This window comes from Mus musculus, chromosome 8 (assembly GCF_000001635.26).
Source record: "Mus musculus strain C57BL/6J chromosome 8, GRCm38.p6 C57BL/6J".
Taxonomy (NCBI): domain Eukaryota; kingdom Metazoa; phylum Chordata; class Mammalia; order Rodentia; family Muridae; genus Mus; species Mus musculus.
This window is the reverse complement of record NC_000074.6, coordinates 87,764,487-87,790,962: the sequence shown is the minus strand read 5'-3', so window position 1 is coordinate 87,790,962 and position 26,476 is coordinate 87,764,487. Positions and strand designations below refer to the sequence as shown.

Genomic DNA, 26,476 nt, shown 5'->3' with positions numbered 1-26,476 from the left:
GCAGAGCTCTGAGAATCACACTCGTCATCTCTTAAAAGTGTCCCCTGTGAGTCAACCCTGACCTCTTGATTGTCTTGGGATGCTAGCAGAATGCACAGCCACACCCTTGGCCATTCTGCTGAAGTATTGCTTTCCTAAAACAAAGGTCATATGGTCCTTTTACAACAAGAGAATTTCCCAAGGATGCTTCCTGGTTCCTTTTGAACAGTTTTGCCTTTGGTCTCTCTCTTTCCTTTCTTACTGTAAGATGCGAGAAGAAACCAGGAAACACCTCCCACATTCTGCTCGGAAATCTAGATAAACCCCATGTTTTCCCATTGGAGGCTCTTCCTCCCAGAAAGAGGTGGGACACTCTCCTGTCTATGTGTAGCCAACATCCTTCTCCTTCAGTTTCTGAGAGCACCGAGCCTTATCTATGAGAACCTCTAGTATCCCAGCCCCTGACTCATACTGTGTTAGGCTTTTGGTCAAAGGTGATTTTAGTTTTCAGGAAAATACTACTTTCTTCTTCCCAAGTCTGCACCAGGGGTCATCAATATCGGTATTTCAGTTAACCTGCATGCAGCTATCTGCCCCTTTATAAAGACTTCTTTTTTTTCACTTTCATGACCATTGTCCAGCTCCTGAGTGACTTTCCTACCGACATGTGTTTGTTCTGGGGGCACACCACGGCTGCCCCCTTCCCCCCCCCCCCAGGGCTGTACTGTTTCTGTACTGTATTGCCACTGTAACAAATCCTCATGTACACTGTAAGTTAAAACAATACAAAGTCACCCATGGTTCTGGTGGTCTGACAGACAGGAAGGACAAAGGTCAAGGTGATGGCAGAAAACTGTTGCCATTCATAGAGTCACCACCACATTCATCACTCCTGTGTCTTCAACCCCAGCAATAATGGGTCGGCTCATACAGCTTCTGGCTATACTTTTGCATCCCCTTTCCACAATCAAAGACCCAGTGACTCCAGAGGCCTCGCCCAGATAGTCCTGAATCATCTCTGTATGTTAAGGTCAGCTAGTCAGCACCCCAGGTTACATGTGCTGTGGAAGTCTCACAGCCGTACGTTCTAGGGGTTCAGATATCAATATTTTTTGGGCATTTGCTTTTGCCTAACACCATGTCCCAGTTTGGTTCCATTTGGTTTCTGTAGGCAGCCGACTTTGCTGCCTTCATGGGTGTTTGACAGCAGCCCCTAGTCTAGTGTTCTTCACCCACCACCAACATTGCCCAGGATCGGCTCTGAGTTGGATGGTTCCATCTGCCTGAGATGTCATAGCTGTCTCCTTCAGATTTAACATAACCATGCCCACCATCAAGTGGAGCAAAAATGACTGTAATGACACGCACCGGAGACCTTGACTTGAGTCCTGGTGTAGAAATAGAGCAAGATAGATGATATTAGGTCCATGGAAAAGGAGCTGTTAACATTTCTTCTTGGAGTGGGATATCACAAGACCCTTCCTGGAGACTTTGATCTCTGCTCCTTCCTGTGATAACTATACATAATCTTAGAGACAGTCAACAGATGTCATTGTCATGTGTGCTCCAGAAAACAGCCCAATGCAGTCATTTATAAGCCAACTTGGACTCAATGACATTTTTCTTTGGTCTTGACAATTTTTTTTTTTGAGTTTACCTGGTGTATTGGCTGGTTTTGTGTGTCAACTTGACACAAGCTGGAGTTATCATAGAGATAGGAGCTTTAGGTGAGGAAATGCCTCTATGAGATCCAACCATAAGGTATTTTCTCAATTAGTGATCAAGGATGGGAGGACCCATTGTGGGTAGTACCATCCCTGGGCTGGTAGTCTTGGATTCTATAAGAAAGCAAGCTGAACAAGCCAGGGGAAGCAAGCCAGTAAGGAACATTCCCTCCATGGCCTCTGCATCAGCTTCTGCTTCCTGACTGCTTGAGTTCCAGTCATGATTTCCTTTGGTGATGAACAACAAGGTGGAAGTGTAAGCTGAATAAACCCTTTCCTCCCCATGATGTTTGTGCAGGAGTAGAAACCCTGACTAAGATACCCAGGAAAGTCACGAAACACCTAAGGTTGTGTGTTGGGAGCTTTGGGCTTTTGGGGAACTTGCATTGCTGTTTGCTGGAAGCAATTCCAGGAAAGGGCCTCAGCTGGCTCAGTCCACCCACGGTACAAGAGTGTTGTCGGTTCAGGCACCAGCTACTCCAACCTCTGAGGATCAGGGCCAGTGACTCCCAGGTTCATGTGCTCTCATGGCCTGGAAGGAAGGCAGGAACATGCCCAGATGCCCCACACGGTGGTACTTCCTTTTATGTCTAGAAAGCCACTTATTTCAGTCCTGAGGGATTCGCCTCCGAGGGAAGCAGTTTATGTGTGCCTTCCAGCTCATGCTGTAGGTCTTGCTTGCTTTGAGGAGTGCCGACAGCTGTGCTCTCCTGAGCACCCAGGTAGCTTTGTGTGTGCTGAGGGCGGGGGCGGGCCCTCCCTCCCATCAGCTGAGGTTGGAGCTGAGCTGACCTCAGTGCAACTGCGCAAGATTTTTCATGTCCTTTGGTCTTTGCACTGACTGCAGGATTTGGGGGACCCTGCCTTGTAGCTCCATGAGGATGGATAGTACCTTTCTTAGAGGAGGAACATGGGAAGAAGACCTTTTTGTCCAGTTGTGCAGTGTCCTGAGACCACTCCATACTCACATTCCTTTGTCCATCTCCAGTTGACTTCATGTTTTAATCTCATGGATGGAACTTCTCAGCCTAGCAATGTCCTGGAGACCCAGAGCTTCCTGGGATTCAGCTATACTCCTCTTGTTTCTGAAGCATGGATCCCCCCTTAAAGTTCCATTCAGGGCTATCTCTTTATCTCAGGGATGGAGAGTCACGTTCTCCTTTTCTGGCAGAATCTTTACTTTTGGCTTGCTCTTGTGGGTCCTAGGCCTGGGCTACCCTATCTTTTAGGTCCTAGCACATCTATAGTAGCTCCCTGATGGTCTCTGATGGGAGGAGCTATGAACCTTGCCCCCTGCCTTCCTGGGTGGCTGGTCCATGCTACCTGCCACGGTCAGGTACATTTGTTGCAGCCTTGGCCATTTGCATCTGCTTTGGTCACATCCTGCTTGGGATCCACTTGCTTACATTGCAGATATATTCAGAAGTCCAGTTAATTTTTTGTACTTGATTGAATTTTCATCAAAATTCCCTCCTCCTTTTTTATGGTGTGTGTGAGTGTGTGTGTGTTTGTTTCTTCCAGCAGACAGCAGAAGTCTCCTAGAAACCATTCCCTTCCTGGCCTTTGCTGGCTTAGTCATTTTAAAATGAATTTAATCTCCATTTAAAAAGTAAATTTTCTCCTCATTTTGTCATAGTTCTTTGACCGTGCTTATTCGAAAGGAGGGAACAGCTGAAGGGCTGGCATTTGTCACTCTATCTCCCATCTCAGCATTGTGGCTGAAGCCACCAATTGAATAGGATTAAGTGGGTTTGTTTTCTGGCTTTCCTGCCTGGCAGCTGGGTTGCATTGGGCAAGGCAGTCTTTCTGTGCATCGTTTTCATCTTCTGTAAATGGAAGTGAAGTACTAATACACATAGCTCAGTGGACTGTTGGGGACTACTTTAATGCACAGAAAATCCTAGAAGGATGCTTGCTTGGTACCTAGAAAACCCTCACTTGTAGATGTTCAGATAGCTGGGCAATTGTGCCTTTCCTTGAACCTGTTTGTTGCTGAACCCTGGAATGTTCACATGGAAAGGGACCTTGAGATACCCTTAGGCTGTTCCTACTTGTCCCTCTTCCCTTTCTGCACTCCTGCCAGAGGATGTGTGCTCCTGCTGCCTATGGGTAGTTATGCTTGCTCATGGGTGGTCACACTTGTGCATGGAAAGTGCTAGCAACGTTTGAGGGATGTTTCTTACTGTGAGGAGCTGGAGTCTCCCCTTCCACTGCCGATGCCCCTGTGGATCCAATGGGGCCTTGGCCCCTGCTCATCTCTCTGGTTTTCTTCTGGTACCCTTGGCTAGATGCCCCCAGTGCAAAATGTACTTGGAGCAGGTAGGAGGGGAGGCTCTGGGGCCAAGTGATTTTCGAATAACAGGCTGTAAGCAGGGTGGCCAGTTTGGGACTTTGTATGTCAACATGCCCCTTTTCCTTGATTGAGCCTTTTCACTTTAAGGAGCCTTATTTTCATTTAAATTCAGATGATTACAGTCTCAGCAGTTGCTTGGTTTGTTGGTGGAGAATAATACACCTCCCTTTAGTCTTGAAACTTGTTTGCCGAAAATAAAGCCAAGCAGCCAGCCCTGCATTGAACTTTCAGTACCTTGGCACAACTGGGCAGATCTTGATTCCCTTTGTGGAGCTTGTGTTAGCCTAGGCTTGTGTTAGCCTAGGATGGGATACTGAAAGATTAGGAGATGCAGGGACCAACCATGTGGAACATCCAGCTTTGTGTGGTAAACAGGTTGTTCAGGTCTCTGAGTCCCCGCATCTCCATACCAAACATGGGGTGCTCCTGGAGACTGCCAGATATGGACGTTGTAATGACTAGAAGATTCACTGAGATAACAGACATGTAGAGTGCTGGCATGTGGGACATGAATGATAAATGCAGCTGCTAAAATTAGTGCTAGTGCTACTAATTAGAATTAATTATTATTATTGGCAAAATACTGCTTTTGTTTAGCATCTCTATAGAAGTATAATTTGCACTCTGCAACACTCACTTACTTCAGTAGACAGTTCAGCACCTCTGTAGGTAGCCATGTGGTTCTTTGTAGGTAGGGCTAAGTCCATGCTCATTTTCTCAGCAGACTTTGCTTGCCCACTGTGTCCACGTTCCACCCCAGGCAGTCCTGAGCGGATCCTATCTGTGGATCCATGCCAGCAGAGCTCTAGTGGGTTTCGTATTAATTTCCTCATGTGCCTCTCACAGTGGATCTTCTTTTCTAGGTATACTGAGTGAGTCTCAAAGACTGGGAAGATCACCCATGGATTGGTTGAGTTGGAGGAGCTTGGAAGGGTGGGGCCATCAGTTGGCATGAAGGCTTTAGGAACCAAGGACTTCAGTAAACACAGTGGTTCAGGCTTGTCCCAGGGGAATAGTGCCTTCCTGGTTTTACCTTCCTGGTTATTCATTTTCTCCACCCATCGGCCATTTAGGGGGCTTTTCTCGGCGTTGGCCTCTCCCTGAAATCTATACTCTGAGTGATTCCTGCCTAGCTCTTGAGGGAGGACTAGAAGGAGAACGTGTTTTGTCAGCTTTGCACATGTGGCCTCTCCTCCTTACCTGCGGCAATGTCCGCTCAGTTGCCTGCCATTCAAGGAAGCCAGCCTGGGAAAGTGAAGGGTCCTGCTCTCAGCCTGGGCACTGGCGGTTCATATTTTGTCAGGATTCCATTTCTGGGATCCACCTCAGTTTCTCCTTCTGTAAAGTGGAATTACCCTGGCTCTCACCTCCCCTGAGATGATGAGGAAGCCCAACACACAGGTGTTTGAGCATTTCTGAATATTTGTGGTAGCTTGAGTGTTTCTGAACTATAAAATCAAAATAATCTAAAGCAAGTTGAGCCTGGCCGGTGGACAGAGGCCAAGCAAGTCCTAGCTCCATCCACCTCTTCCCCTGGGTCCCTTTGTCTGTGCCCCTCAGAGCCCAGCTGGCAAAGGCTGGGAATTAATAGGCAAGGGATAAGGCACCTCCCGCTGCGCCTAATCTAGGAAGCTGGTAGCGGCTGCGTCCTTCCCGGCCAAAGGGCCTGTAATGTGAGGCCCCCAGGAGAGAAGGTGCCCTCACTCCAGGAGGGCGTTCCTAGGGGTGCTGGGCTTTAGAGCTGAGGAGGCTGCCGGAAGAACCAGAGCAGGAGCTTTGGAGAGCACTCTCCATCAGGCAGAGCTGGACCCATTGTGCCAGCTGGGGTAACACTTTATGCTTTGGAGGCGCAGGGGTTGCGTGCGGGGTGGGCACTGGGGCCTGCCCAGTGATAGTTATGAGGGACTCTCTAGCCAGCTCTTCTTATCCTTTATCTTGTGGTGAACAGGAACCACAGTGAAACTACAGAGAGCCTTGCAGGGGAACCCTGGGTCTGTGACGGTGTAGTGTGTGTGTGTGTGTGTCTAAGGTATGTGTTTAGACATAAGTGTACAGTATTTATAATGTGATTGTTGTGTAGCTCTGATATGGCATACACACATGTAACACAGCAAAGGTAAGTCTGCCTGTGAACTAGAGTGTGTGTGTGTGTGTGTGTGTGTGTGTGATTGTGTGAACATATACTAGGTGTACAGCTCTCTGTCCTTTTCTCTTCCTGTGGGTCGGGAATAACTTGTGTGAGTTTTTTTTTTTTTTTTTTCCCTGAGGACTCAGCTGGCTGGCTAGAGTCTGGCAGTGTGACCAGGGGCCCTAGTCTCTTTCCTTAGGGTCACAAGACAAGGTCAGCACAGCCGAATCTGGGCTTTTGTTTGTCTCTCCCCTGCCCGCAGCAGCCTGCGGTCTGTTTCATTCATTATTAAGTTTTAAATCCACTCGATGAGAAACTTGAGCCTCCGAATGCCTTCCCGCTCTCGCCGCCTCTGTCCAGCCCCTGCTGTGTTTTTCGGACTTCCCTGGCTTTACTTGCTGCGTCCTGTGTACTTTTGTTTTCCCAGAAATGGCCAGCCCTGAGGTTTGTTTAGCTTCCCTCAGAGGTTAGAAGGGCCAGAGAAATCCCGCTAGTCTCTGGAGAGCATAGAGTCCCTTACATGGAGAGAGCGACTGGTAGTCGTGGGCTCTGGCTTTTGGTGGCCCTGGTGGCCCTGGCGGCCCAGTCCATCCTTATGGCTACCACCTGGCCTCCTGGGTTAGTAGGGTGAAGCCAGGGTTGGAAACAAAGAGGGAAAGTCCTTGGGGACGCTGGCTGGGTACCTCAGGTCTTTCTTTCCGCCCTCGGCTTGCTTCATTTGCATACTGGAGTCTGATGTTTAGAGCCCTGCAATTTTACACCCCTTGTGTATTGTCTATTACCAGAAATAGCAGTTTTCAACTTCATCAGTACCCCATCCATGAATATGGTGGGGCTGTTACAATAAAGGGTATTTTCTGTTCTTTCTAAATTTTGCCTGTACCCAAAGGACCAATAGGATTTCCTTTAAGGTTGGGGGCCAGGGAATGGGGGGCTAGGGGCTGAGGGTTGATGGAAGTTGACTCCCAGATGTGGTTGGAATTAGGGGACTTGGATTCCTTTTGGCCTGTGGGACTGTGGTCATTTCCGGTGACTTTGTACAGGCTGTCCCCCACCCCCACCCCCAAGGGAAGTGGCTGAGAGCTGCGCCTCTGACGAAGGTGCACTACATCCAGTCAGGTTGAGGCAGGTGTCACTGCGAAAAAGGACACTTCCCTTGGGTGCTCTGCCACCCCTCTGCTGTGTGTCCTCTGTGGATGGGAAGGTCTGTGTGTCCACTTACTTCCGGCCCCCTCGTCACTCCTCCCCTGCAGCAGTTGGCCAGCTGCACAGCCTCAGCCGAGAGCTGTGGAGAAGCTGGCTCTGTCCTTGCTTCTCAGCGGCCCTGGGAATTGCCTCTAATCTCTCCTCTGCCTTCCCCTGCAGATGGTGATGACGACCCACAGCTCTCCTGGGTGGCTTCATCTCCCTCCAGCAAGGATGTTGCGTCACCTACGCAGATGATAGGAGATGGTTGTGACCTCGGCCTCGGCGAGGAGGAAGGCGGCACCGGCCTGCCCTACCCTTGCCAGTTCTGCGACAAGTCCTTCATCCGCCTGAGCTACTTGAAGAGGCATGAACAGATCCACAGCGACAAGCTGCCGTTCAAGTGCACCTTCTGCAGCCGCCTCTTCAAACACAAGAGGAGCCGAGACCGGCACATCAAGCTGCACACGGGCGACAAGAAGTACCACTGTCACGAGTGCGAGGCAGCTTTCTCCCGCAGCGACCACCTCAAGATCCACCTGAAGACCCACAGCTCCAGCAAGCCGTTCAAGTGCAGCGTGTGCAAGCGCGGCTTCTCCTCCACCAGCTCCCTGCAGAGCCACATGCAGGCCCACAAGAAGAACAAGGAACACCTGGCCAAGTCGGAGAAGGAAGCCAAGAAGGACGACTTCATGTGCGACTACTGCGAGGATACCTTTAGCCAGACAGAGGAGCTGGAGAAGCACGTGCTCACCCTCCACCCGCAGCTCTCAGAGAAGGCGGATCTACAGTGCATCCACTGCCCAGAGGTCTTTGTTGATGAGAGCACGCTGCTTGCCCACATCCACCAAGCCCACGCCAACCAGAAACACAAGTGCCCCATGTGCCCTGAGCAGTTCTCCTCTGTGGAGGGTGTGTACTGCCACCTGGACAGCCACCGGCAGCCCGACTCCAGTAACCACAGCGTCAGCCCTGACCCTGTGCTGGGCAGTGTGGCTTCCATGAGCAGTGCTACACCTGACTCCAGCGCCTCTGTGGAGCGCGGGTCCACGCCAGACTCCACCTTGAAGCCACTGAGGGGGCAGAAGAAGATGCGGGATGATGGGCAGAGCTGGCCCAAGGTCGTCTACAGCTGCCCCTATTGTTCTAAGCGGGACTTTACCAGCCTGGCTGTGCTAGAGATTCATCTGAAGACCATTCACGCGGATAAACCTCAGCAGAGTCACACGTGTCAGATCTGCCTTGACTCCATGCCCACGCTCTACAACCTCAATGAGCATGTGCGCAAGCTGCACAAGAGCCACGCCTACCCCGTCATGCAGTTTGGCAACATCTCTGCCTTCCACTGCAACTACTGCCCCGAGATGTTTGCTGACATCAACAGCCTGCAGGAGCACATTCGAGTCTCGCACTGTGGCCCCAATGCCAACCCCCCTGATGGGAATAATGCTTTCTTCTGCAACCAGTGCTCCATGGGCTTCCTCACCGAGTCCTCGCTCACAGAGCACATCCAACAGGCGCATTGCAGTGTGGGGAGCACCAAGCTGGAGTCTCCTGTTGTTCAGCCCACACAGTCCTTCATGGAGGTCTACTCCTGCCCTTACTGTACCAACTCCCCTATCTTTGGCTCCATCCTGAAGCTCACTAAACACATTAAAGAGAACCACAAGAACATCCCGCTGGCACACAGCAAGAAGTCCAAGGCTGAGCAGAGCCCAGTCTCCTCCGACGTCGAGGTGTCTTCCCCGAAACGACAGCGCCTCTCGGGGAGCGCCAACTCCATCTCTAATGGCGAGTACCCCTGCAATCAGTGCGACCTCAAGTTCTCCAACTTCGAGAGCTTCCAGACCCACCTGAAGCTGCACCTGGAGCTGCTGCTTCGGAAACAGGCCTGCCCCCAGTGCAAAGAGGACTTCGACTCTCAGGAGTCCCTCCTGCAGCATCTGACGGTGCATTACATGACTACATCCACCCACTACGTGTGCGAGAGCTGTGACAAGCAGTTCTCCTCGGTGGATGACCTACAGAAGCACCTGCTGGACATGCACACCTTTGTGCTATACCACTGCACGCTGTGTCAGGAGGTCTTCGACTCCAAGGTGTCCATCCAGGTGCACCTGGCCGTGAAGCACAGCAACGAGAAGAAGATGTACCGCTGCACAGCCTGCAACTGGGACTTCCGCAAGGAGGCTGACCTGCAGGTGCACGTCAAACACAGCCACCTCGGCAACCCGGCCAAGGCCCACAAGTGCATCTTCTGCGGCGAGACCTTCAGCACCGAGGTGGAGCTGCAGTGCCACATCACCACACACAGCAAGAAGTACAACTGCAGGTTCTGCAGCAAGGCCTTCCATGCCGTCATCCTGCTGGAGAAGCACCTGCGGGAGAAGCACTGCGTGTTTGACGCTGCCGCGGAGAATGGCACGGCCAACGGGGTGCCCCCCACCTCCACCAAGAAGGCAGAGCCCGCCGACCTGCAGGGCATGCTGCTCAAGAATCCTGAGGCGCCGAACAGCCACGAGGCCAGTGAGGATGACGTGGACGCATCAGAGCCCATGTATGGCTGTGACATCTGCGGTGCAGCCTACACCATGGAGGTGTTGCTGCAGAACCACCGCCTCCGGGATCACAACATCCGGCCCGGCGAGGACGACGGCTCACGCAAGAAGGCAGAATTCATAAAGGGCAGCCATAAGTGTAACGTGTGCTCTCGGACTTTCTTCTCGGAGAACGGGCTCCGGGAACACCTGCAGACGCACCGGGGCCCTGCCAAGCACTACATGTGTCCCATCTGTGGCGAGCGCTTCCCCTCGCTGCTGACACTCACCGAGCACAAGGTGACCCACAGCAAGAGTCTGGACACGGGCACCTGTCGCATCTGCAAAATGCCACTGCAGAGTGAGGAGGAGTTCATTGAGCACTGCCAGATGCACCCCGACTTACGGAACTCCCTCACCGGCTTCCGCTGTGTGGTCTGTATGCAGACTGTCACCTCGACGCTGGAACTCAAGATCCATGGCACCTTTCACATGCAGAAGCTGGCTGGCAGCTCAGCTGCCTCCTCCCCCAATGGCCAGGGACTGCAGAAGCTCTACAAATGCGCCCTGTGCCTCAAAGAGTTCCGTAGCAAGCAGGACCTGGTCAGGCTTGATGTCAATGGGCTGCCCTATGGCCTGTGTGCCGGCTGCATGGCCCGGAGTGCCAATGGACAGGTGGGTGGCCTGGCCCCACCCGAACCTGCTGACCGGCCCTGTGCCGGCCTCCGCTGCCCTGAATGTAACGTGAAGTTCGAGAGTGCTGAGGACCTGGAGAGCCACATGCAGGTGGACCACCGTGATCTTACACCAGAGACCAGTGGGCCCCGGAAAGGTGCCCAGACGTCACCAGTGCCCAGGGTAAGTGCAGCCTGACAATCATTCCCGACCTGTCCTTCTTGGGGACCAGTGGGTATCATATAGATAAAACTCTTGCATGTGTGCTTCCTAGGGGTAGGTCTTATCGCAACCCAGAGAGGCAGCACTGCCCGTGTGAGTTAGGTGCATCTGCTCTGTCCCCCTGCCCATCCTCGGTTTGAGTCTCTATATCACTGCTTCCTCCCAGCTGTGCGACATGGACACATGTTTTGTCTCTCTGGGTCTGGTTTGTTAAGAGCTCACCTGTGTTATGGGAATAATGACCATCCTGACTTCCTTAAGTTTTTGTGAGGGGCCAGTGACATGCAGGGAAAGTGCCCAGCATAGTGGCTAATAACCAATCAACATTGCTTGTGCGAGAACTGGCATCTTTGCTACTTATCTGGAGTGAGCTGACTACCTGGCTTATTGTATCTCCTTGAGTGATTCACTTCACAGCTCTGGATTCTCAACACAGACGCTAGTGATGTCAGATACGCCTGAGACTTAGAACCAGGCATTGGTTGGGGTTTGTATATGCTTGCCACAACCTCTGCATCACGGGTAGCATCAAGATAGCTTATGGTATGGGGAAGACCCTTGGTATGGTGTGGTAGTTTGATTTGATCATTACCAATCATTTGATGCAGTCGTCTAATTCGTCTGGAACACCCCTTAAATTTGGAGGTGCCTGAGCACCAGGAGTGGATCCCACCTTTTGAGACTTATACACCCTGGAGGACCACAGGCTCATAATATACTGCTGCGATTGAGGCAGAGGAAGTGTGGGCTACAGATGAACCCACCAAGGCCTTGGTTTTAAGTTGGTGAGCACCTGAGGTGGTTTCAGCCTGCGTGGCCTTGGGTGTCAGACAGCCGGGGCCAGAAATTCCCACCACATCTATGTTGTATTTCCAGATGGAGGACATATCACGTAGGTCTCAAGGGTACCTCTCCCTGGAGGGTTGCTGCGGGAGCCATTGATAGGGAAGTAGGATGTGGAAAGCACCTGCCACAGGCACTTGCGGAAGCATGGGAGTGTTTGCTGAAGGTGTTTTCTCTCAGGATAGGAACCCAGAGTCTGGCTTGAGAGGAGAGGGAGAGGGCTGGAGAGAATGAAGGAGGGATGTCCTCTTGCCCATGAGTGTTGTGGGTGGGCCTAATGAAGGCCAGTGAGCCCATGGGACCTGCCTATAGACACCTGGCTAAGGGAAGCATACCCAAGGAGAGAGAAGTGTGAAAAGTGTTGGAAACTGGTGAACCAGAGGCCTCTCTCTGGAAGCTTGGGCACCCCTTTATCTTTTGAACAGGCACAGCTGGGCACCTCTCAGAGATCCAGAGCATGGATACGGTCTTACTGTTCAGCTCTGCCCCCCTGAGCCTTGGATAGCCAGGACACTGCAGTTAGTTCTGGAGAATGTGGGGCTCTAGAGTTGGGGGGGGCTGCGTAGAGCATAGAGGGGGGCTCTTATGCCATCACGTCCTCTTATGGTCCACTCTGACTGTGAGGTGGGTGTGTGCTAGTCACTTGTCATCTGAGCACCCCCTCCATTAGTCCTCTTCACAAAGGATATGAGCACAGGTTGGTGAGGTTGGCTACCCAGGCCTTAGCTGCCAAGAGGCAGAGGCAGGATTTGAACTCCTACTGCTCGCATACTCTTGCTGACAATCTCCCCAGCCCCTCTACAGTCCCTCCAGCCTGCGTGGGGATGCAGCTAGCAGGAATGGAATTTAGGGCAGTCCTGCTCTTCATCTACAGGGCAGTGTGGCTGGGCTCCTTTTGCCCTTCCTGGGTGCATCCCTACCTGGATTATCCATCTGTTTCAGCCCCTCCCACCATTGTCCAGATGCCAGGAGCTGCTCTTGGCAATTCCAAATCCTGAGCTCCTGGATTCCTCCTCCCCAGTCTGCCCTGCATTGAGCACCTCTCTTGGAAAACCCCTATTACATGAAGGGATCTCTCTTGGTCCCCAGCAACAGGGTTGGTCTCCACGACAAGCAAGAGTCTGACTGTGAGACCCCTGTTTTAGTAGAGGGCCTCCAGACTCAGAAAGGTGAAAGTAGCCAAGAATATACAGCCACACACACACACACACACACACACACACACACACACACTCACACACACACACACACACACATGAGGTGGATTGAAGCCCTGTTCTAGCCCTTCCCAGGCCCTTCCTTCCCTGTCCTTGGGTCCATGTGAGAGGCGCCAAGCTAGAAATCCCACTCCTGCCAGCCCAGAGGCCCACACGGATGGACATTTTGCAGAAAGGAGCTAGACAAAGCCTAGGTACCACCTCGTTCTAGCCATTACTCCTGGGACTTTGCCCCCTGTCTGGGCACGCCTGGGGCCAGGGCCCCAGCTGTCTGTTCACCCACCCCTTGCTTCCCTCAGGACTCACTCATGTTAGAGCAGACTCTGGGGGCTGTGGCAGGGGCTTGGGGGCTGGAAGGCTGGGACCCTTGGGAGTGTATCCATAGCAACCAGCTCTCAGAGGACTGGGTTCCTGTGGGGCCGAGGATGCTGTCGGCTGGAGCGTGAAGCATTGAGGTTTCAAGCTCCCCCCACCCCCGTTCATAAGTAATAACAACATCAATTCATCTCTAGCGAACATGGGCAGGCCCGAGGCCTCACTGCCTCAGCAGGTCCCGGGGCAACCTCCATTCTAGGTGGAGCAGCCTGGGTACTCCTTTGCCTGTTCTACAGAAGAGTAGTGGATTTCCACGTGGGAGATTTAAGCATGTGCCCAGGGCACATCAGCGTCCTCTTACTTAGACCAGGATTGTTTAGGGACATCTGGGTCCTGGAGCCCAGAAGACAAGCTCAACAGGTAACTCCAGAGGGAGCCTGCCTGGCAGGGAGTCCCAGGCCCTTTGCTTACAGCGTGGGGCTCTGGGGCTCAGGCCATGTGATATGGCCTTGTGGAACTGCAGTGTCTCCCCAGTGTGGAATCTGTAAGGGTAGTAAAGATTCAGTATAAGCTGCCTCCTAGCACTGCATGCTCAGTGCATGTTGAGGGCCAGCGCAGTGATGGACACTCTTAAGTGGCCCAGCCAGCTCCTCCCTGCCTCCTTTTCTTTTCTTTTTCATTCGAGGGAGATTTCTTTCTGTTCTAAGGCTGCTCAGGGCTGTGCTGGGAAGGTAGGCCCTGGGCCTCAGCTCTGGTGTTTCTGCACTGACCCCAGAGAAGGGCCTCGTGACAGAGGAAGTGCTTTGAATGTCAAGTTCTACCTATGTGCTCTATCTCCTAGTGTGGTCTGGGCTCCAGAGGAGGTGGAGATGGTGGTTCCTCTGGGATGTTAGTGAAGACAGGCAGACCCAATAGATGTTGGAGCCAAGCTTGGAAATGTTGGTGCTGGTGAGTGTGTGTGTGTGTGTGTGTGTGTGTGTGTGTGTGTGTGTGTGCGCGCGCGCCCACACATATGCACATACATTTGCTTGCATGCTAGTCATGCATGTACCCATATGAATCTAGGTACATTGGACATTCAGTGCATGTAGATGTAGCATCAGGTGAGAGTCAAAGGCATACATGTCTCTGCAGATTAATTCATATCAATACTCATCATATTGATCTATGCAACCTTGTGGATCCAGAAAGATCCCTACTTTAAGTAAACCTGTAACACTGGGCACATGATACACATGGGTCATGTGTTGCAGAGAGCACTACACAGGGGTCATGGGTATGAGTTTGAGTGAGAGAGATCATGAGACTATGCATATATGTATATGACTCCTTATATGTGTAGACAGAAGTTCCTCCCAGGCCCTCCTTTGAGAATCTTCTGGGGCCCATTTGTCTACCAGGAAGGACCCTTATCTACCAGTTATCTTCCAGTGTGGCCATATGTTTAGGGTGTTTATGGGGAGCCTGTCTTCCTGAACAAGCCTCTGATGATTGGAGCCCAGCAAGTGCATTTCCCTCACCTGGCCCTACGAGGAGGATCCGGTTGCTTTGATTATAGACTATTCTCACAATGGTCTAGATTAGCCATGGCTGTGACCTCCAGAAGCATCTACCCAGGCAGAAGTGGGGGTCTCCTCCCATAGCCATGGCTTTGGCTTCCTTCAGCCTCCTGCCTTCAAGCCCTGCAGGACCAGGTGGTGCCTGTCTAGCACAGCTCTCCTGACATCTTTCAGCCAGAGCTTCATCTATGTATTCACTGGCTTATGCGTTCTTTCAGGCTCCCATGGTTCCTAGCTTTGCCAGAATTGAGCAGGTCATTTAATGCATGAGGGGAAATGAATGATTATCATAGCAGAGAGGCCAAGGTGCCTCTTTTTGATGAACATGGAGTTGAGCTAAGACAGGGCCTGTGGAGTTGGGTTCTCTAACCCTGTCTTAGTCTGCCCTCTGAGACCTATCCTGCACTTCCTGGGATCTTTCTAAGCTGAGTACATGCTTCTAAGACCAGTGTCATGGCTTGTCCTAGGAGCACACTGAACTCCACGTAGTTCTGAAACACTGGGGGGGCTGTCAGAGGGATGCTGGAGTCTAAGCAGGGCCACTCATACTGGAGCCAGTTCCACCTATCTATCCATCCATCCACCCATGCAGGTTTTTCTTTCTTCAATAATAATTACAATAAAAGTTTAACAGACTGTGTGTGATGGTTTATGTTTGTGTTCCCAGAGCCGAGGTGGAAGAATCGTGAGTCTGAGGGCAGCCTGGACTATGTAGAGAGACTCTCTATGGGGCTTCAAAATGGAAGGGGCAGTTAAGCAAAACAACAGGAAAGTTAATTATCAGGCATTCCTCTGGCCAGGCTCTTGAGGTGGTAGGAACCCAGGAGTCATTTCTAGCTCTTTTCGTTGCTTCTGACCTAATACAGCACTTTGTATATTACTCCTCAATTTTGCTCATGTGTTCACCAGGTCCATCTCGTTGAGTCTGTGCTGACCCATGGAGTGAACAGCACATATTCCTGCCCTCTGGGTGCTTAGGGAGTGCTGGGAGCAGATGAGTCACTCAGCCAGGGCCCAACAGTATGTTTTTGGCATCAGCTGGAGTACCTGACTGGCCCTGGATTCCTCCTGGGATGAGAACAGAAGGCTTCTCGAAAGCTCTGACAGTGAGCTGAGTTCCCTAAGATGGAGGGGGTGCCCCAAGAGGGGAGCCTGCAGATGGAACTTGGGTGGAGCTGAGCACTCAGCTCTCTGGTGACTCATCCTGGCTTTGTAGCTCAGAGAGGTGCCTGGGTCCTAAGCCAGGAGATTAGAAGTCCTACCTTTTCTAAAGGTAAGGGGGACCCCAGAAACCATGGTGGTCTATTGCAAATCTTGGCTATACAGAGTCCTGTTGCTACTGTGCATATCCTTTTGAAATGCCCCAGAGCTGTGCATGACAACTACATCACATCTGTCCATATGGGGCAGATTTCATAGCTACTTGTGCTAAGCTATAAGCATGGAAACTTCTGGTTTCCATTTTTCTGCCTTCACTTGCCTCCACAAGCAGCTGGTAGGAACCATTGTGTATTGCAAAGCAGCTGCAGGCACTTGGGGCCATGTGTACCCAGGACAGATAAAAAAAATCCCTGAGCTGTCCTTGAGCACTAAAATTGTTGGGAACAGCATTCCCTGCTCAATCGCCATTTTCTTGGGATGGGTCAGCGGATGAAGAGCTTCCAGGATGAATGGATGGATGCTGGTTGGACAGGTGGATGGGGGTGTGTGTGTGTGTGTGTGTGTGTGTGTGTGTGTGAAGTTTGACAAATGAAAGTAGGTGGTAAAAGTGAATGTGTGGACACATTTGAGATTTGAGTAGATGTCTAAATGGGCAGGTGAAGAGTAGTGGATAAATGGGAGTATGCACTGCTCTCTCTCTGTGTGTGTGTGTGATAGATAATTAAGAAAAACCATATTTTGGTTCCCAGTCTCAGAACTTTCACCCCAGGTTTCCTGGCTCTATATTTTTGGGTCCTGTAGAACTCTGACAGAACATGGTGACAGCAGGAACACATGCCAGAGGCTGTACACCTTATGGTGTATGGGACAAGAAGCAGGAAGGAGGGGCAGGGGACAGGATACTTTATTACAGGGCTTACCCCCTACCCCCTCACATTAGACCCCATTTTTTTTACTATATAATGCCATCGAATACGGCTGCATCAAGGAATCACTCCATCAGCCAGGCCAGCACCCTCAGGACCCAAGCACTTTCCCAAATCTCATCAGTTGGCAGAACACACGTCTCATACAAGAGATGGTATGGGGTCCACCTAACCAAAACTGGAATGGCAGGGTTCTTACAGATGGACAGGTGGATTCATGGATTTGCCTTTATAAGTGGGGCAAACCCCCTTGGCTCCTGAGAAAACTGACCTTGGCACACAGCAAAGTTATTCCAATTCTAGCAGGGGAGCAGCCCCTTGGGAAGTGGCCTATGCCCTGGTGAGGTAGAGTCAGAAGGAGGTGCGAAGAGAGTGGATTAGGATGCCTGGGAGAGACCCAGACATTCTGGGCCATCTTGAGTCAGGCTTTTTGGGAACCTGGCTTTCTGTCTTTGCTTGCCTGATTCCTTCTATCCTTCCCAAACAGAAGAAGACGTACCAGTGTATCAAGTGCCAGATGACGTTCGAGAACGAGAGAGAGATTCAGATCCACGTCGCCAACCACATGATCGGTAAGAGTGTGCCCTCCCACACCAGGATGCTCCTCCCACACCAGGATGCTCCCCAGGGCTGGACACTGCCGGTTCCTCGCCGTGCCTCCCTTTTAGGATGGTGGTCTGTGACATTTCAGTGGGAGTCAAGATGGCAGGGTGGGAGTGCCAGCCCTGCCCAAGCCTTTCTGTCAAGGCGCCACTCACACTGCTATCAAACTTGTGACAGCTGCTTCCATTCCCTAGCATAAATTTCGCTCCGTGTTTGTGAGGAGTGCTTTCCAGTTACTGAGCACTCAGGGGCAATTAGGCTTCAATCTCGTGTGTCATGACATTGAATAGATTTAACTGCTCGCGTTCCCCCACTCTACGAGATGAGCTCTTCAGGCACGCCATCAAAAGAGAATGCTCACAAAGTTGGGCCTGCTCTCTTCCTGTCCCTCTTCAAGTGGGGTTGAACACTGGGAAATTCTCTCTTTAAAAGGCGAGTTTTCAAAAGTCCACAGAGCTCACACACAGCCCAGTATTTCCTGGCATTCTGTGACTTCCTCCTGACCTTGAGCATCGGGGGCTGGCTGGCTCAGAAGTGGAGGTGCTGCTGTGCAAGCAGACAGCGGGGTTTGAGTGCTAGGGACCAGTTTGTGGTGTGATGGAATGGCTGTGTTTAACAGCCCCAGCCTCCAAATGATCCTGGAATATAGGTACCCCAAGTTCCTCTTAGACTTTTGATCTCTGCCCAAATCCTGTGGTCGGAGCAGAGAGATTCTTGTCAATCGGAGTAGCCTGACCCTGCCCTATCTCCATTTTTCTTCTTTCGGTGTCTTTTCATTTGAATCTTAACAAAATCCTTCATTACACACGTTCAGAAATCTCACATGAGTGTCTTTGAATCTGAGCACACCTCTATAGCTAGTGCCTGGATCAAGAAAGCCATATGCTTTCCATATGCCTCCAGCACCCCAAATCAACTAATTCTTGACTCCTTCAGTCCCCTGCTACCAGTAAAAGACTTGCCCCATCCAGCTGTCCCAAAGCAAGATTGGGTGTATCTAGTTTGTTTCTTATATGAATGGACCCCCTCCCCCATTTCTACTCATGATGTCTGGAATCTTCCTCTTTTCCCAATGCTTGCCTCTGCCTGAGGCTCATTCTTCCTATCCTTTCTCTTCGGGATGGACTATTCCATCATGGGCACATGCCTTTGTGTTGTGGCTCATTCTGGGTTTGTGTCACAGAGTGTACTGCTGTGACATCTCTATTGGTGTACATCTCTATTGGTGGATGTATACGTGCGACCTTCATGGGGATGTGGGGATATATGTATACTATATACTGTAGATAATATAACGTGTCATACATACATACATACATACATACATACATATGGGGGAATACAAGAACAGACATGGACTTATTAGGTCACAGGCTATATGATAGTCACCTTCAGGAGACAGTGACATATCAATTCTGAATGGACGGATGTGTGTCGCTCCAGGCAGTAGTGTGAGGCCCTCTGCTACTGTACATCTGTCACATCATCCACATGCTACATGAAGGAGCCACTGCAAAGGCCCCCTTTAGTGACAATGGTACACAGTGAGCACAGGTTCCCTGGTCCGAACCCAGCTGTAGTGTACTCTGCTTAGTGGGTTCAGGTGCTGTGTGTCCTTGGTCACCCCTAATCTGATCACCCTCTGTCTACAGTGGTTTGGAGTTTGCCTTCTGAATGTGGAGAGCCTAACCATGTGTTTGGCGGGCTCACTGGCAATGAAGGGATAGGAAGGGCAGGCAGGCCCCGGGGACTCAGCCTGACAGGGAGATTGGTGGCTTTTTAATGTCTCCTACCACCTGAAAGGCCCCACAGAATACAGGAAGGGAAGCTGTCCTGTCAGTCGCTGGCTGTGAGACCCTTCCTCAAGAGATGTAGAGAGGTGCAGATGAAGATGTCTGAAAATGTTTACTTCTGTAGCAGGTGGCGACATGGCTCCTGTTTGTAAGCTTGGAGGGTGACAGTGGGCTAATTGGACCGTGGTGATTACAAAGGTTCTCCCCCCGCCCTTCTCTTCCACCTCTCCTTCCTGTGTATCCCAGAAAACATATGTCTTTGGGTGCAAGGCAAGAGGGCCACTCAGTATCAAGAACAGGACCTCAAAAGGAGAGAGTGATGGCTTTGTGTGTGAGCTGAGAGCTTCTGAGAGTAATGTCTGTCTAGTGGTTGGACAGGGCCCCTTATCTACACCTGTTTGCATCACTGTGACCTGGCCTGCTGCCAGGACACGTGGAAGCTATTGGTCTCTAGCAGCTCAGAGTGGTAGGTCTTGGGACCAGAGACTTTAGTTCCCTATGCAGGGGATGTGACACTGATGCCTGTGAGCCAAGTGGTCCAGGTGGTGCCTCTTACCCTCACCTGTCCTTGCAGTGGCCACTCTTCTCTTCCATCGTCACCCTGACCCATCAGAGAACATCAGTGGGGCAGGATGATGAGGTTTTGTGCCCTCCAGGGGCCGTTGAGGCTAAAATGGCCACAGCCTTGCTCTCAAGCCTTACAACATCATAGACAAGATGCTACAAGGCACTGGTGTATAGAAAGGGACTCTCAGAAGGATGCTGGCCACTACTGCTCACTTGGTCCTGTAACATGCTAGGTCCTTTGGGGCAGTGCTTGTCCCTATATTATAAGTAGAAGGGTCTGGTCTTGCAGAGGCTATATGACTTACTTGAGATCTCACAGTTGATACACAATAGAGTCAGGTCAGATAATGGTCAGGCACTCTCCATTGGGCTTATAGCCCCTGCTTGGACTATGGTGGGAGAGACCATGGGTCCCCATCTTTAGAGTAGGCAGACAAGTATCCATATTAGCACTGGAGTGATGTTGATGCCCCAGTTCAGGGACTTGTAGATCACAAGGGCCTGGGTATTGAAGGATGATGAGAAGTTTTCTCTATGGTAGGGCTGTCTCTACAGAGGTAAACTCAGCAAAGCAAAAAGGAGTCTTTCATGCTGTTGTTTGGCCATGAAGGATCTGCCCTTCAAAGAAGGACTAGGGGGCCAGCAGCAACAAGAACAAAGGGGAAGAGGCTCAACCTGATGGGCGGCACATGCCATAGCATCATGGTGGTGAGGGTGATGGGGAGACAGTCTGTGGGCACGGGTCACCAAGGGCTTCAAATATCAAGTGACGGGGATTAGATTTGACTTGCCCTCTAGACTGGAATCCATCGCTGGGGTCCTCTTAACTGATGTTTTGTTTGGATTTTCATGGGAGCAAACAGTGACTGTTTCCTGTGGGAAAGCCACATGGACAAGTGTCCCCAGGATCTGCAGCCTCACTAGGGTCAGCTGGATGCCGCCTAGGGCTGCATGGCTCATTTGTGTGCCCAGCCTAGTCCCCATAATGTCTGTGTATATAGGATTGATCTGAAACACAAGGGAACCAATGAAGATTTTTGGAGCAGGGTGTGGTTTGGGCTGACCTGAGAATTTTAGGAGCATTAATCAGAGCACAGTGTTTAGAGGTGGAGAATGAGATGGGAAGAGCACAAAGTCCTGCCTGCTGCCGTCCAGGGGCGTGGAGGCAAGTACGAGTGGATAGAATGACAGTCGGCTTCTGCAGAGTGCGTGGCGTAGAAGACCAGCGCACAGGAGACCCGGGTTGACTTGGTTCTGCAGTCCTAGGAAATCTGCTGGGCCCGGAGTCCTTAGAGACGCTTGCTAAATGGCCTGAGTCCAGAGTGGCTGCCCTGGAGCTGGCCCGAGTAACAGTTGCCCTCAGCGGCACCAAGGGGTCTTGGAAGTGGAAGTGGTACTTGTTCAGCTTGGCAGCCTTCTCATAAAGTCGGGGCACTTGGGGGCCTGAGGCAGGTCTCCTCAGGGGCCCAGGCTGCTGGCGACCTCCCCAGAGGCTGCTAAACTAGCTTTTTGGTAGGGGAGGGGTGGGAGTTCTGAGTGGCTTTACTGCCTAGAGATGCTGGGACTTGGGATGTCTTAGGACATGTCTCCTCAGAGGTATTTTCTTTCCTTTTTAAATTTATATCTCTATTTATTTTTATTGTATGAATGTTTTGCCTGTATGTATGTCAGTTTGCGCATGCGCCTGCTTCCTGTAGGGGTCAGAAGATGGCATCTTGATCCCTTGGGACAGGAGTTACAGGAAGCTATGAGCTACTGTGTGGGTGCTGGATCCTCTACAAGAGCAGCGGGTGATCTTAACCGCTGAGCCATTTCCCCAGCTCCAGAATTGTTCTAATACCCCACCCCCACCCCCAGTGATGCTGGGGTAAAGGGACTTTGGATCTGCTGGAGTCAAGGATTTTTGGAAGCTTTTTAATACATGGTCACCTTTGAAATCTCATGTCCCCACAGGGCTGAGCCCCTTCAATGGACATAATAAAAACCTTTCAGAAACCCATTGCCCTGGCAGCCTGACTTCTTCTTGATTGCTAGTAAGCATCTATTTTTTGATTCTTTGGGATGGAGATACTTGATAAAAGGTGGATGAAGGCTCCGAGAACTTGCCGTGACCTACGGGGGTTACTCTGCCCTTAGACTTCTAGACAATCTTACTCAGGGCCTCGTGGACCTCTGGGGGGAGGAGATCAGGTTGGAGAAGGGCAGTCCTTGAGGAGTTTGCTCAGGACTGCTTGCCCTCAGTGTCCTTGAGCAGTGGTTATGGGCTCTCCGGAGGGCAGCTAGGCAGGGCCAGGCTTTTCCCATGGACCATTAGTCATGTCCTGCTGGCCTCTGCTCCTGGGTGCCTGTCAGGGGCTGGACAAAAAAGAACCTCCTACTTAGGATGTAAGCACACCCCAATATTGGGCTGTGTGTGTGTGTGTATACACGTGCATGCCCGAGAGAGAGAGAGAGAGAGAGAGAGAGAGAGAAAGAGAGAGAGAGAAAGAGAGAGAGCGCTTCCCTGGTGATGTATCTAAGTGAGAGAGTCCAGCCCACCCTTCTTGGTGCCCCCGGGAGGTCTGGGACTCCCTGTGGGTCCAACTCACCACATTTTAGAGTAAAGTTCTGACTGGTCCAAGGGGGATAGTTTAGAGTGGAAATCAGTGAGATTTCCCTCACACCAGGGAGATACAAAACTCTCAAATCAAACCAAAGAGGTTACTATGGAAAGGAAAGGGAAAGGGGCCCCCTGCCAGGCTCCGTAATGGCGCCTTTGATTCTGGTAATGCCAGACCTGAGCCTCTGTTCACCTCAGTATGTGATGAAAAGTCTCCTTCCCCGGAGACTGTAGTTTGGGTTTTGGAATTGTTCTGTCAGAGTAATAGGACTGAACAGACAGCCACAGCCTGGACAAAGGAGAGAGCAGGCAGGACTCAGTTTCCTTAACCGAACCCTGTTGGTATGTTCCAGAAAGCTGTTGGCCAGGCACTCCGACTCTTAATTTGTGCAACTCTTGCTTGTCTGATGTTTGTGTGTTTTCAAGAGGATGAAAGAAGTCTACAGTAGGGGTTTTCCCTATGACTAACCCTGTAATGTTCAACGAACCTCGCTAAAATCCTTTGTGTGCTAGTCGAGCTGGGCACGTGATAACTTCAGGTTCACCCATATGTCACCAGTCTCAGCTATAGAAACATTGTTCAGGTGTGTGGGTCAATTCGCGTGTGGTAGGAAGTCTCCCAGGAGTTGGCAGCATTTAACCAGAGTCTCCAAAGATAACAGTAAGTAACGTGTGGAGGGGTGTCAGATGGGGAAACAGTGAAGACCATGGGGGAGAGAGGCTGCTGTTGGGTGAGGTATTGGCAGACACTCAGCACAGTGAGGTAGGTGGGAAAAGGTGGGAGTGCTGAGTTTAGGCAGAGCAGAGAAGTTAGGAGTGACTTACAGGTCTTGGGTGACCTGCTCCTGAATGTCAGGTAGAAGAGGCTATTGTTCTTGAACAGGAGCTTTAGGGCTGGCAAGGCAGTTGGTAACGACTGGTTATGTCTGGTGAAGCTTATCAAGTGGCAGGCTTATTTGTTGTCACTTTCTGTGATGCACACTAAGGCCTATGACACACTGTTCTGTCCCCTCCACTCCCACCCATACCCACAAAGCTACTCGGAAAGTGAGGACTGAGAAATGACAGGGTGGAGATCTGAACTCAGGCCACAGGACTAAGAACCTGCTTACTAGACCTCTGTTCACAAGAGGTGGAGCTGAGGACCAGTTGAGACAGCAGAGGCATTTTTAAGAAGTGTGTGAGGAGCATGCCATTCAGACAGACAGGATGGCATCCCTGGGAAGGGTGTTGGTTCGGTGTGGAAAATCAGAGAGATCTCCTGTCTTTGGCAAGAGGTGTCATTGTGTTGTAGGTGTGAATGGGGTTGGGAGAGGCAGAGGAAAGAAGTTGAGGGGCGTGAGAAGTGTCCCCTGCACTCTCCAGGTCCCCAGCTAGGACAAGAGGATGAGCACCAGATGCTGAGGGGTGTGAATGTCTCAGGAAGTGTTAACCATTTTCAGAAAGAGAAACTCAAGGGTGTTACCTGCCCAAGGAGAGAGTACCAGTAGGCATGGGAAGTGGCAAGTTAGATGCCAGGAGGCAGTAGTCACAAAGCTGGTGTTGGAGGGTGAAGGACAGGCCCAGTACCACCTTGCATGGACCAGCTCATTAAATATGTCCATCCTTTCTTTCCCTCACATCCCCACGGACCTGGTGGCCTACAGTGCTAACTGATTGGATGCCCTTTGTGGTCATCCAAAGGCTTGACTCAGATCCCCTTGAATCTGCTTCCTGCTGATACTTACCCAGGGTGATAAGAGAGAGACATCAAGGGTCCTGTGGCCAGTGGGAGCCCCAGAGCATGGCCTCCTGTGTCCTGAGCTTCCAGTAACTATCAGAGCTTCATATTAGTTCTGGACACCAGCTGTGTCTCCCTTCCTCGTGGGCCTCCAAGGCCTAGTGGGGAGCACTCGGTAAATCCCTGCAGCAGTTGGAGCTGCCCTGGCTGATTGGCTTTGTAGTTTTGTGACTGTATTGTGGGAGGGGGGGGGGGTCCCCAGCTCACCTACCTTGGGACATAGAACTGGGGAGAAGGGAAACAGATTCCTAAAGATGAACAGCATGACCTTGTGAGCCTGGGGTACAGTTGAAAACCCTAAACTTCCTTTAGGAAGTTAGTGCTTTTAGTTTGTGTGTGTGTGTGTGTGTGTGTGTGTGTGTGTGTGTGTGTTTGTTTGTTTTGTGTGTGTGTCTGTTTGTTTGTTTTGATTTTTACTAAATCAACATTTCACTATCAAAATTTTACTCAGTGCACTAAGGTGTGAATAAATCAAATAAATGGAGCCTTGCTGGATGTGGAGCCCCTAAAGGCCATGGTGGTTAGAGCAAGTCCCGTGCAGGCAGACACTTGGTGTTCTTCTAGAGCTCTTCCTCTGCAGCGCATCCCAGTTTTAATGTGGAATCCTTCGGGTAAAACTCTAGGCAGTATGACAAGAGAGTTGACCCTTGGTTTATGTCACAGCAAACTCTGAGCATATGTAGGAAACAGACTTCAGCCGTGGCTGAATCCAGGGGCTCCATGAACTCAACACAAGCCTGCAACCCTGCCTCACTGCTCTCAGCTCTGTTCTCCTTTGCTGCCTTTCTTCCCACCTAGTCAGTGTGGAAGCAAAGGAGAACCTCTGACCTCCGAAGCTCCCAAAGCTGCTCCTGCTAGATTGTTGTGGCTGTGTAAAATGGAGTCATGACCCCCAAAGGTAGGGCAGGCATTCTAGAGAGGAGGATAGGCGTCCATTTCTGTGAGACCATACAGTAGATACAGTGTACAGTGGATCTCACACCCATCTGTTGGAGTCTCTTTGGCAGGTTAGGCTGGTTAAAGGAGATAAAAGACAGGGCACACTGCCTGGCACATAGAAGACACTGGGAGCACAGAAAGACTACCATCTGATTAAAGATATCTGCATACACAACGGCAGTAATGGAGCCCCTGGTGCATGCAAACAAGCTGAGCTCTCTGTGGCCTTGGGAAGCCTGCATCCCAGACCTCTGCTCAGGAATGTCTTACTCCCGAGGGCTGTGGGACATGTGCAGGCATGGCGACAACCACAGGGGTTTCCATTGCATTTGCTCCTCTATTCCTGTGTGCCAAGCACTGAGTGTCACAGCCAACAAAACTGTCCCTGCCACCTGGAGGTGACAGCAGAATGAGGAGCAAACATGTTAAAGAAGGAAGCATGGGAGCTCATGACAACATAGAGAGCACAGAAGATAAGGGAGGCCCTGGAGGACCGGTGCTGATGGCAGCCTTTCAGGAGGGGTCCCAGGCTGGGCATGACACCTGTGAGCACAGAAGGGTTTTTAGCCTGGCCTTTCATGACCTGGGCACTTGAACAGCTGCACTCTGGGTAGGAGCAGTTCCTGGTGAAAGCCCAGGGTTGGTTGGGGGTCAAGTGGGGCATGCCCCTGCACCCAATAACCTCTGATTCACACTGCAGTCTCAGGCCTTCCACAAGCTCAGACATCTTCTTTCTGAGCCTTCCTGTCTTCCTGCTCAGATTTTTCCATATGGGGTCTGCCTGATCACTATCCACAAACCAAAAAGTGTACAGTTTCTAGGCCTGCCTGCAGCTCTGTAGAACTGGGTACGTCTTTGCCTGTTCCTGGATGTCTCCCAAGTCTTCTCTTCTCCCCACCTGCCTTTTTCTGAGCATGGCCTTGGTGGTTCTAGACTCCTCCTGTTCTACCCATCTCTCTTAGGCTTCTAGAGTTAGAAACTGAAACTACAAGATGGTTGGTTAAATTTGAATTTGAAACAAACCACCATTTGCTCAGAATAAGTACAAAACAAGTCCTTTTCTATGCACAGCTTCAAGATCCTCGGATATAACCAACCATGGATCAAAAATGGAATTAAAAAAAAAAAAAGTAAAAGAGAGCGAGTAGAAAGATGGCTCAATGGTCATGCACACTTGTTCTTCCACAGTTCCCCGCCACCCACTTGGTAGCTCACAACTCCAGTTCCTGGGGATCTGATGCCCTCTTCTAGCCCTAGGCAACACACATGCTGCAGAGACATACAGGCAAGCAGAAACACCCATATATACAAAACTTTAAAAAGTATTGAAAAGGGAAAGATGCATCTGTAAAGAACATGTACATCTCCTTG

At 50.9% G+C, this 26,476-nt stretch overlaps 1 protein-coding gene across 10 annotated transcripts in view; it reads left to right on the top strand.

Moving 5' to 3' along the window:
• Positions 1 to 26,476, top strand: part of Zfp423 (zinc finger protein 423) — a 300,244-nt gene that overhangs the window by 171,091 nt on the left and 102,677 nt on the right. For all 10 annotated transcript variants that reach the window (XM_030243876.1, NM_033327.2, XM_011248560.3 and 7 more), the window contains 2 exons: positions 7,550 to 10,764; positions 17,312 to 17,396. In XM_030243876.1, the coding sequence (XP_030099736.1) occupies positions 7,550 to 10,764; positions 17,312 to 17,396 (3,300 nt within the window). The remainder of the gene's footprint in view (positions 1 to 7,549; positions 10,765 to 17,311; positions 17,397 to 26,476) is intronic.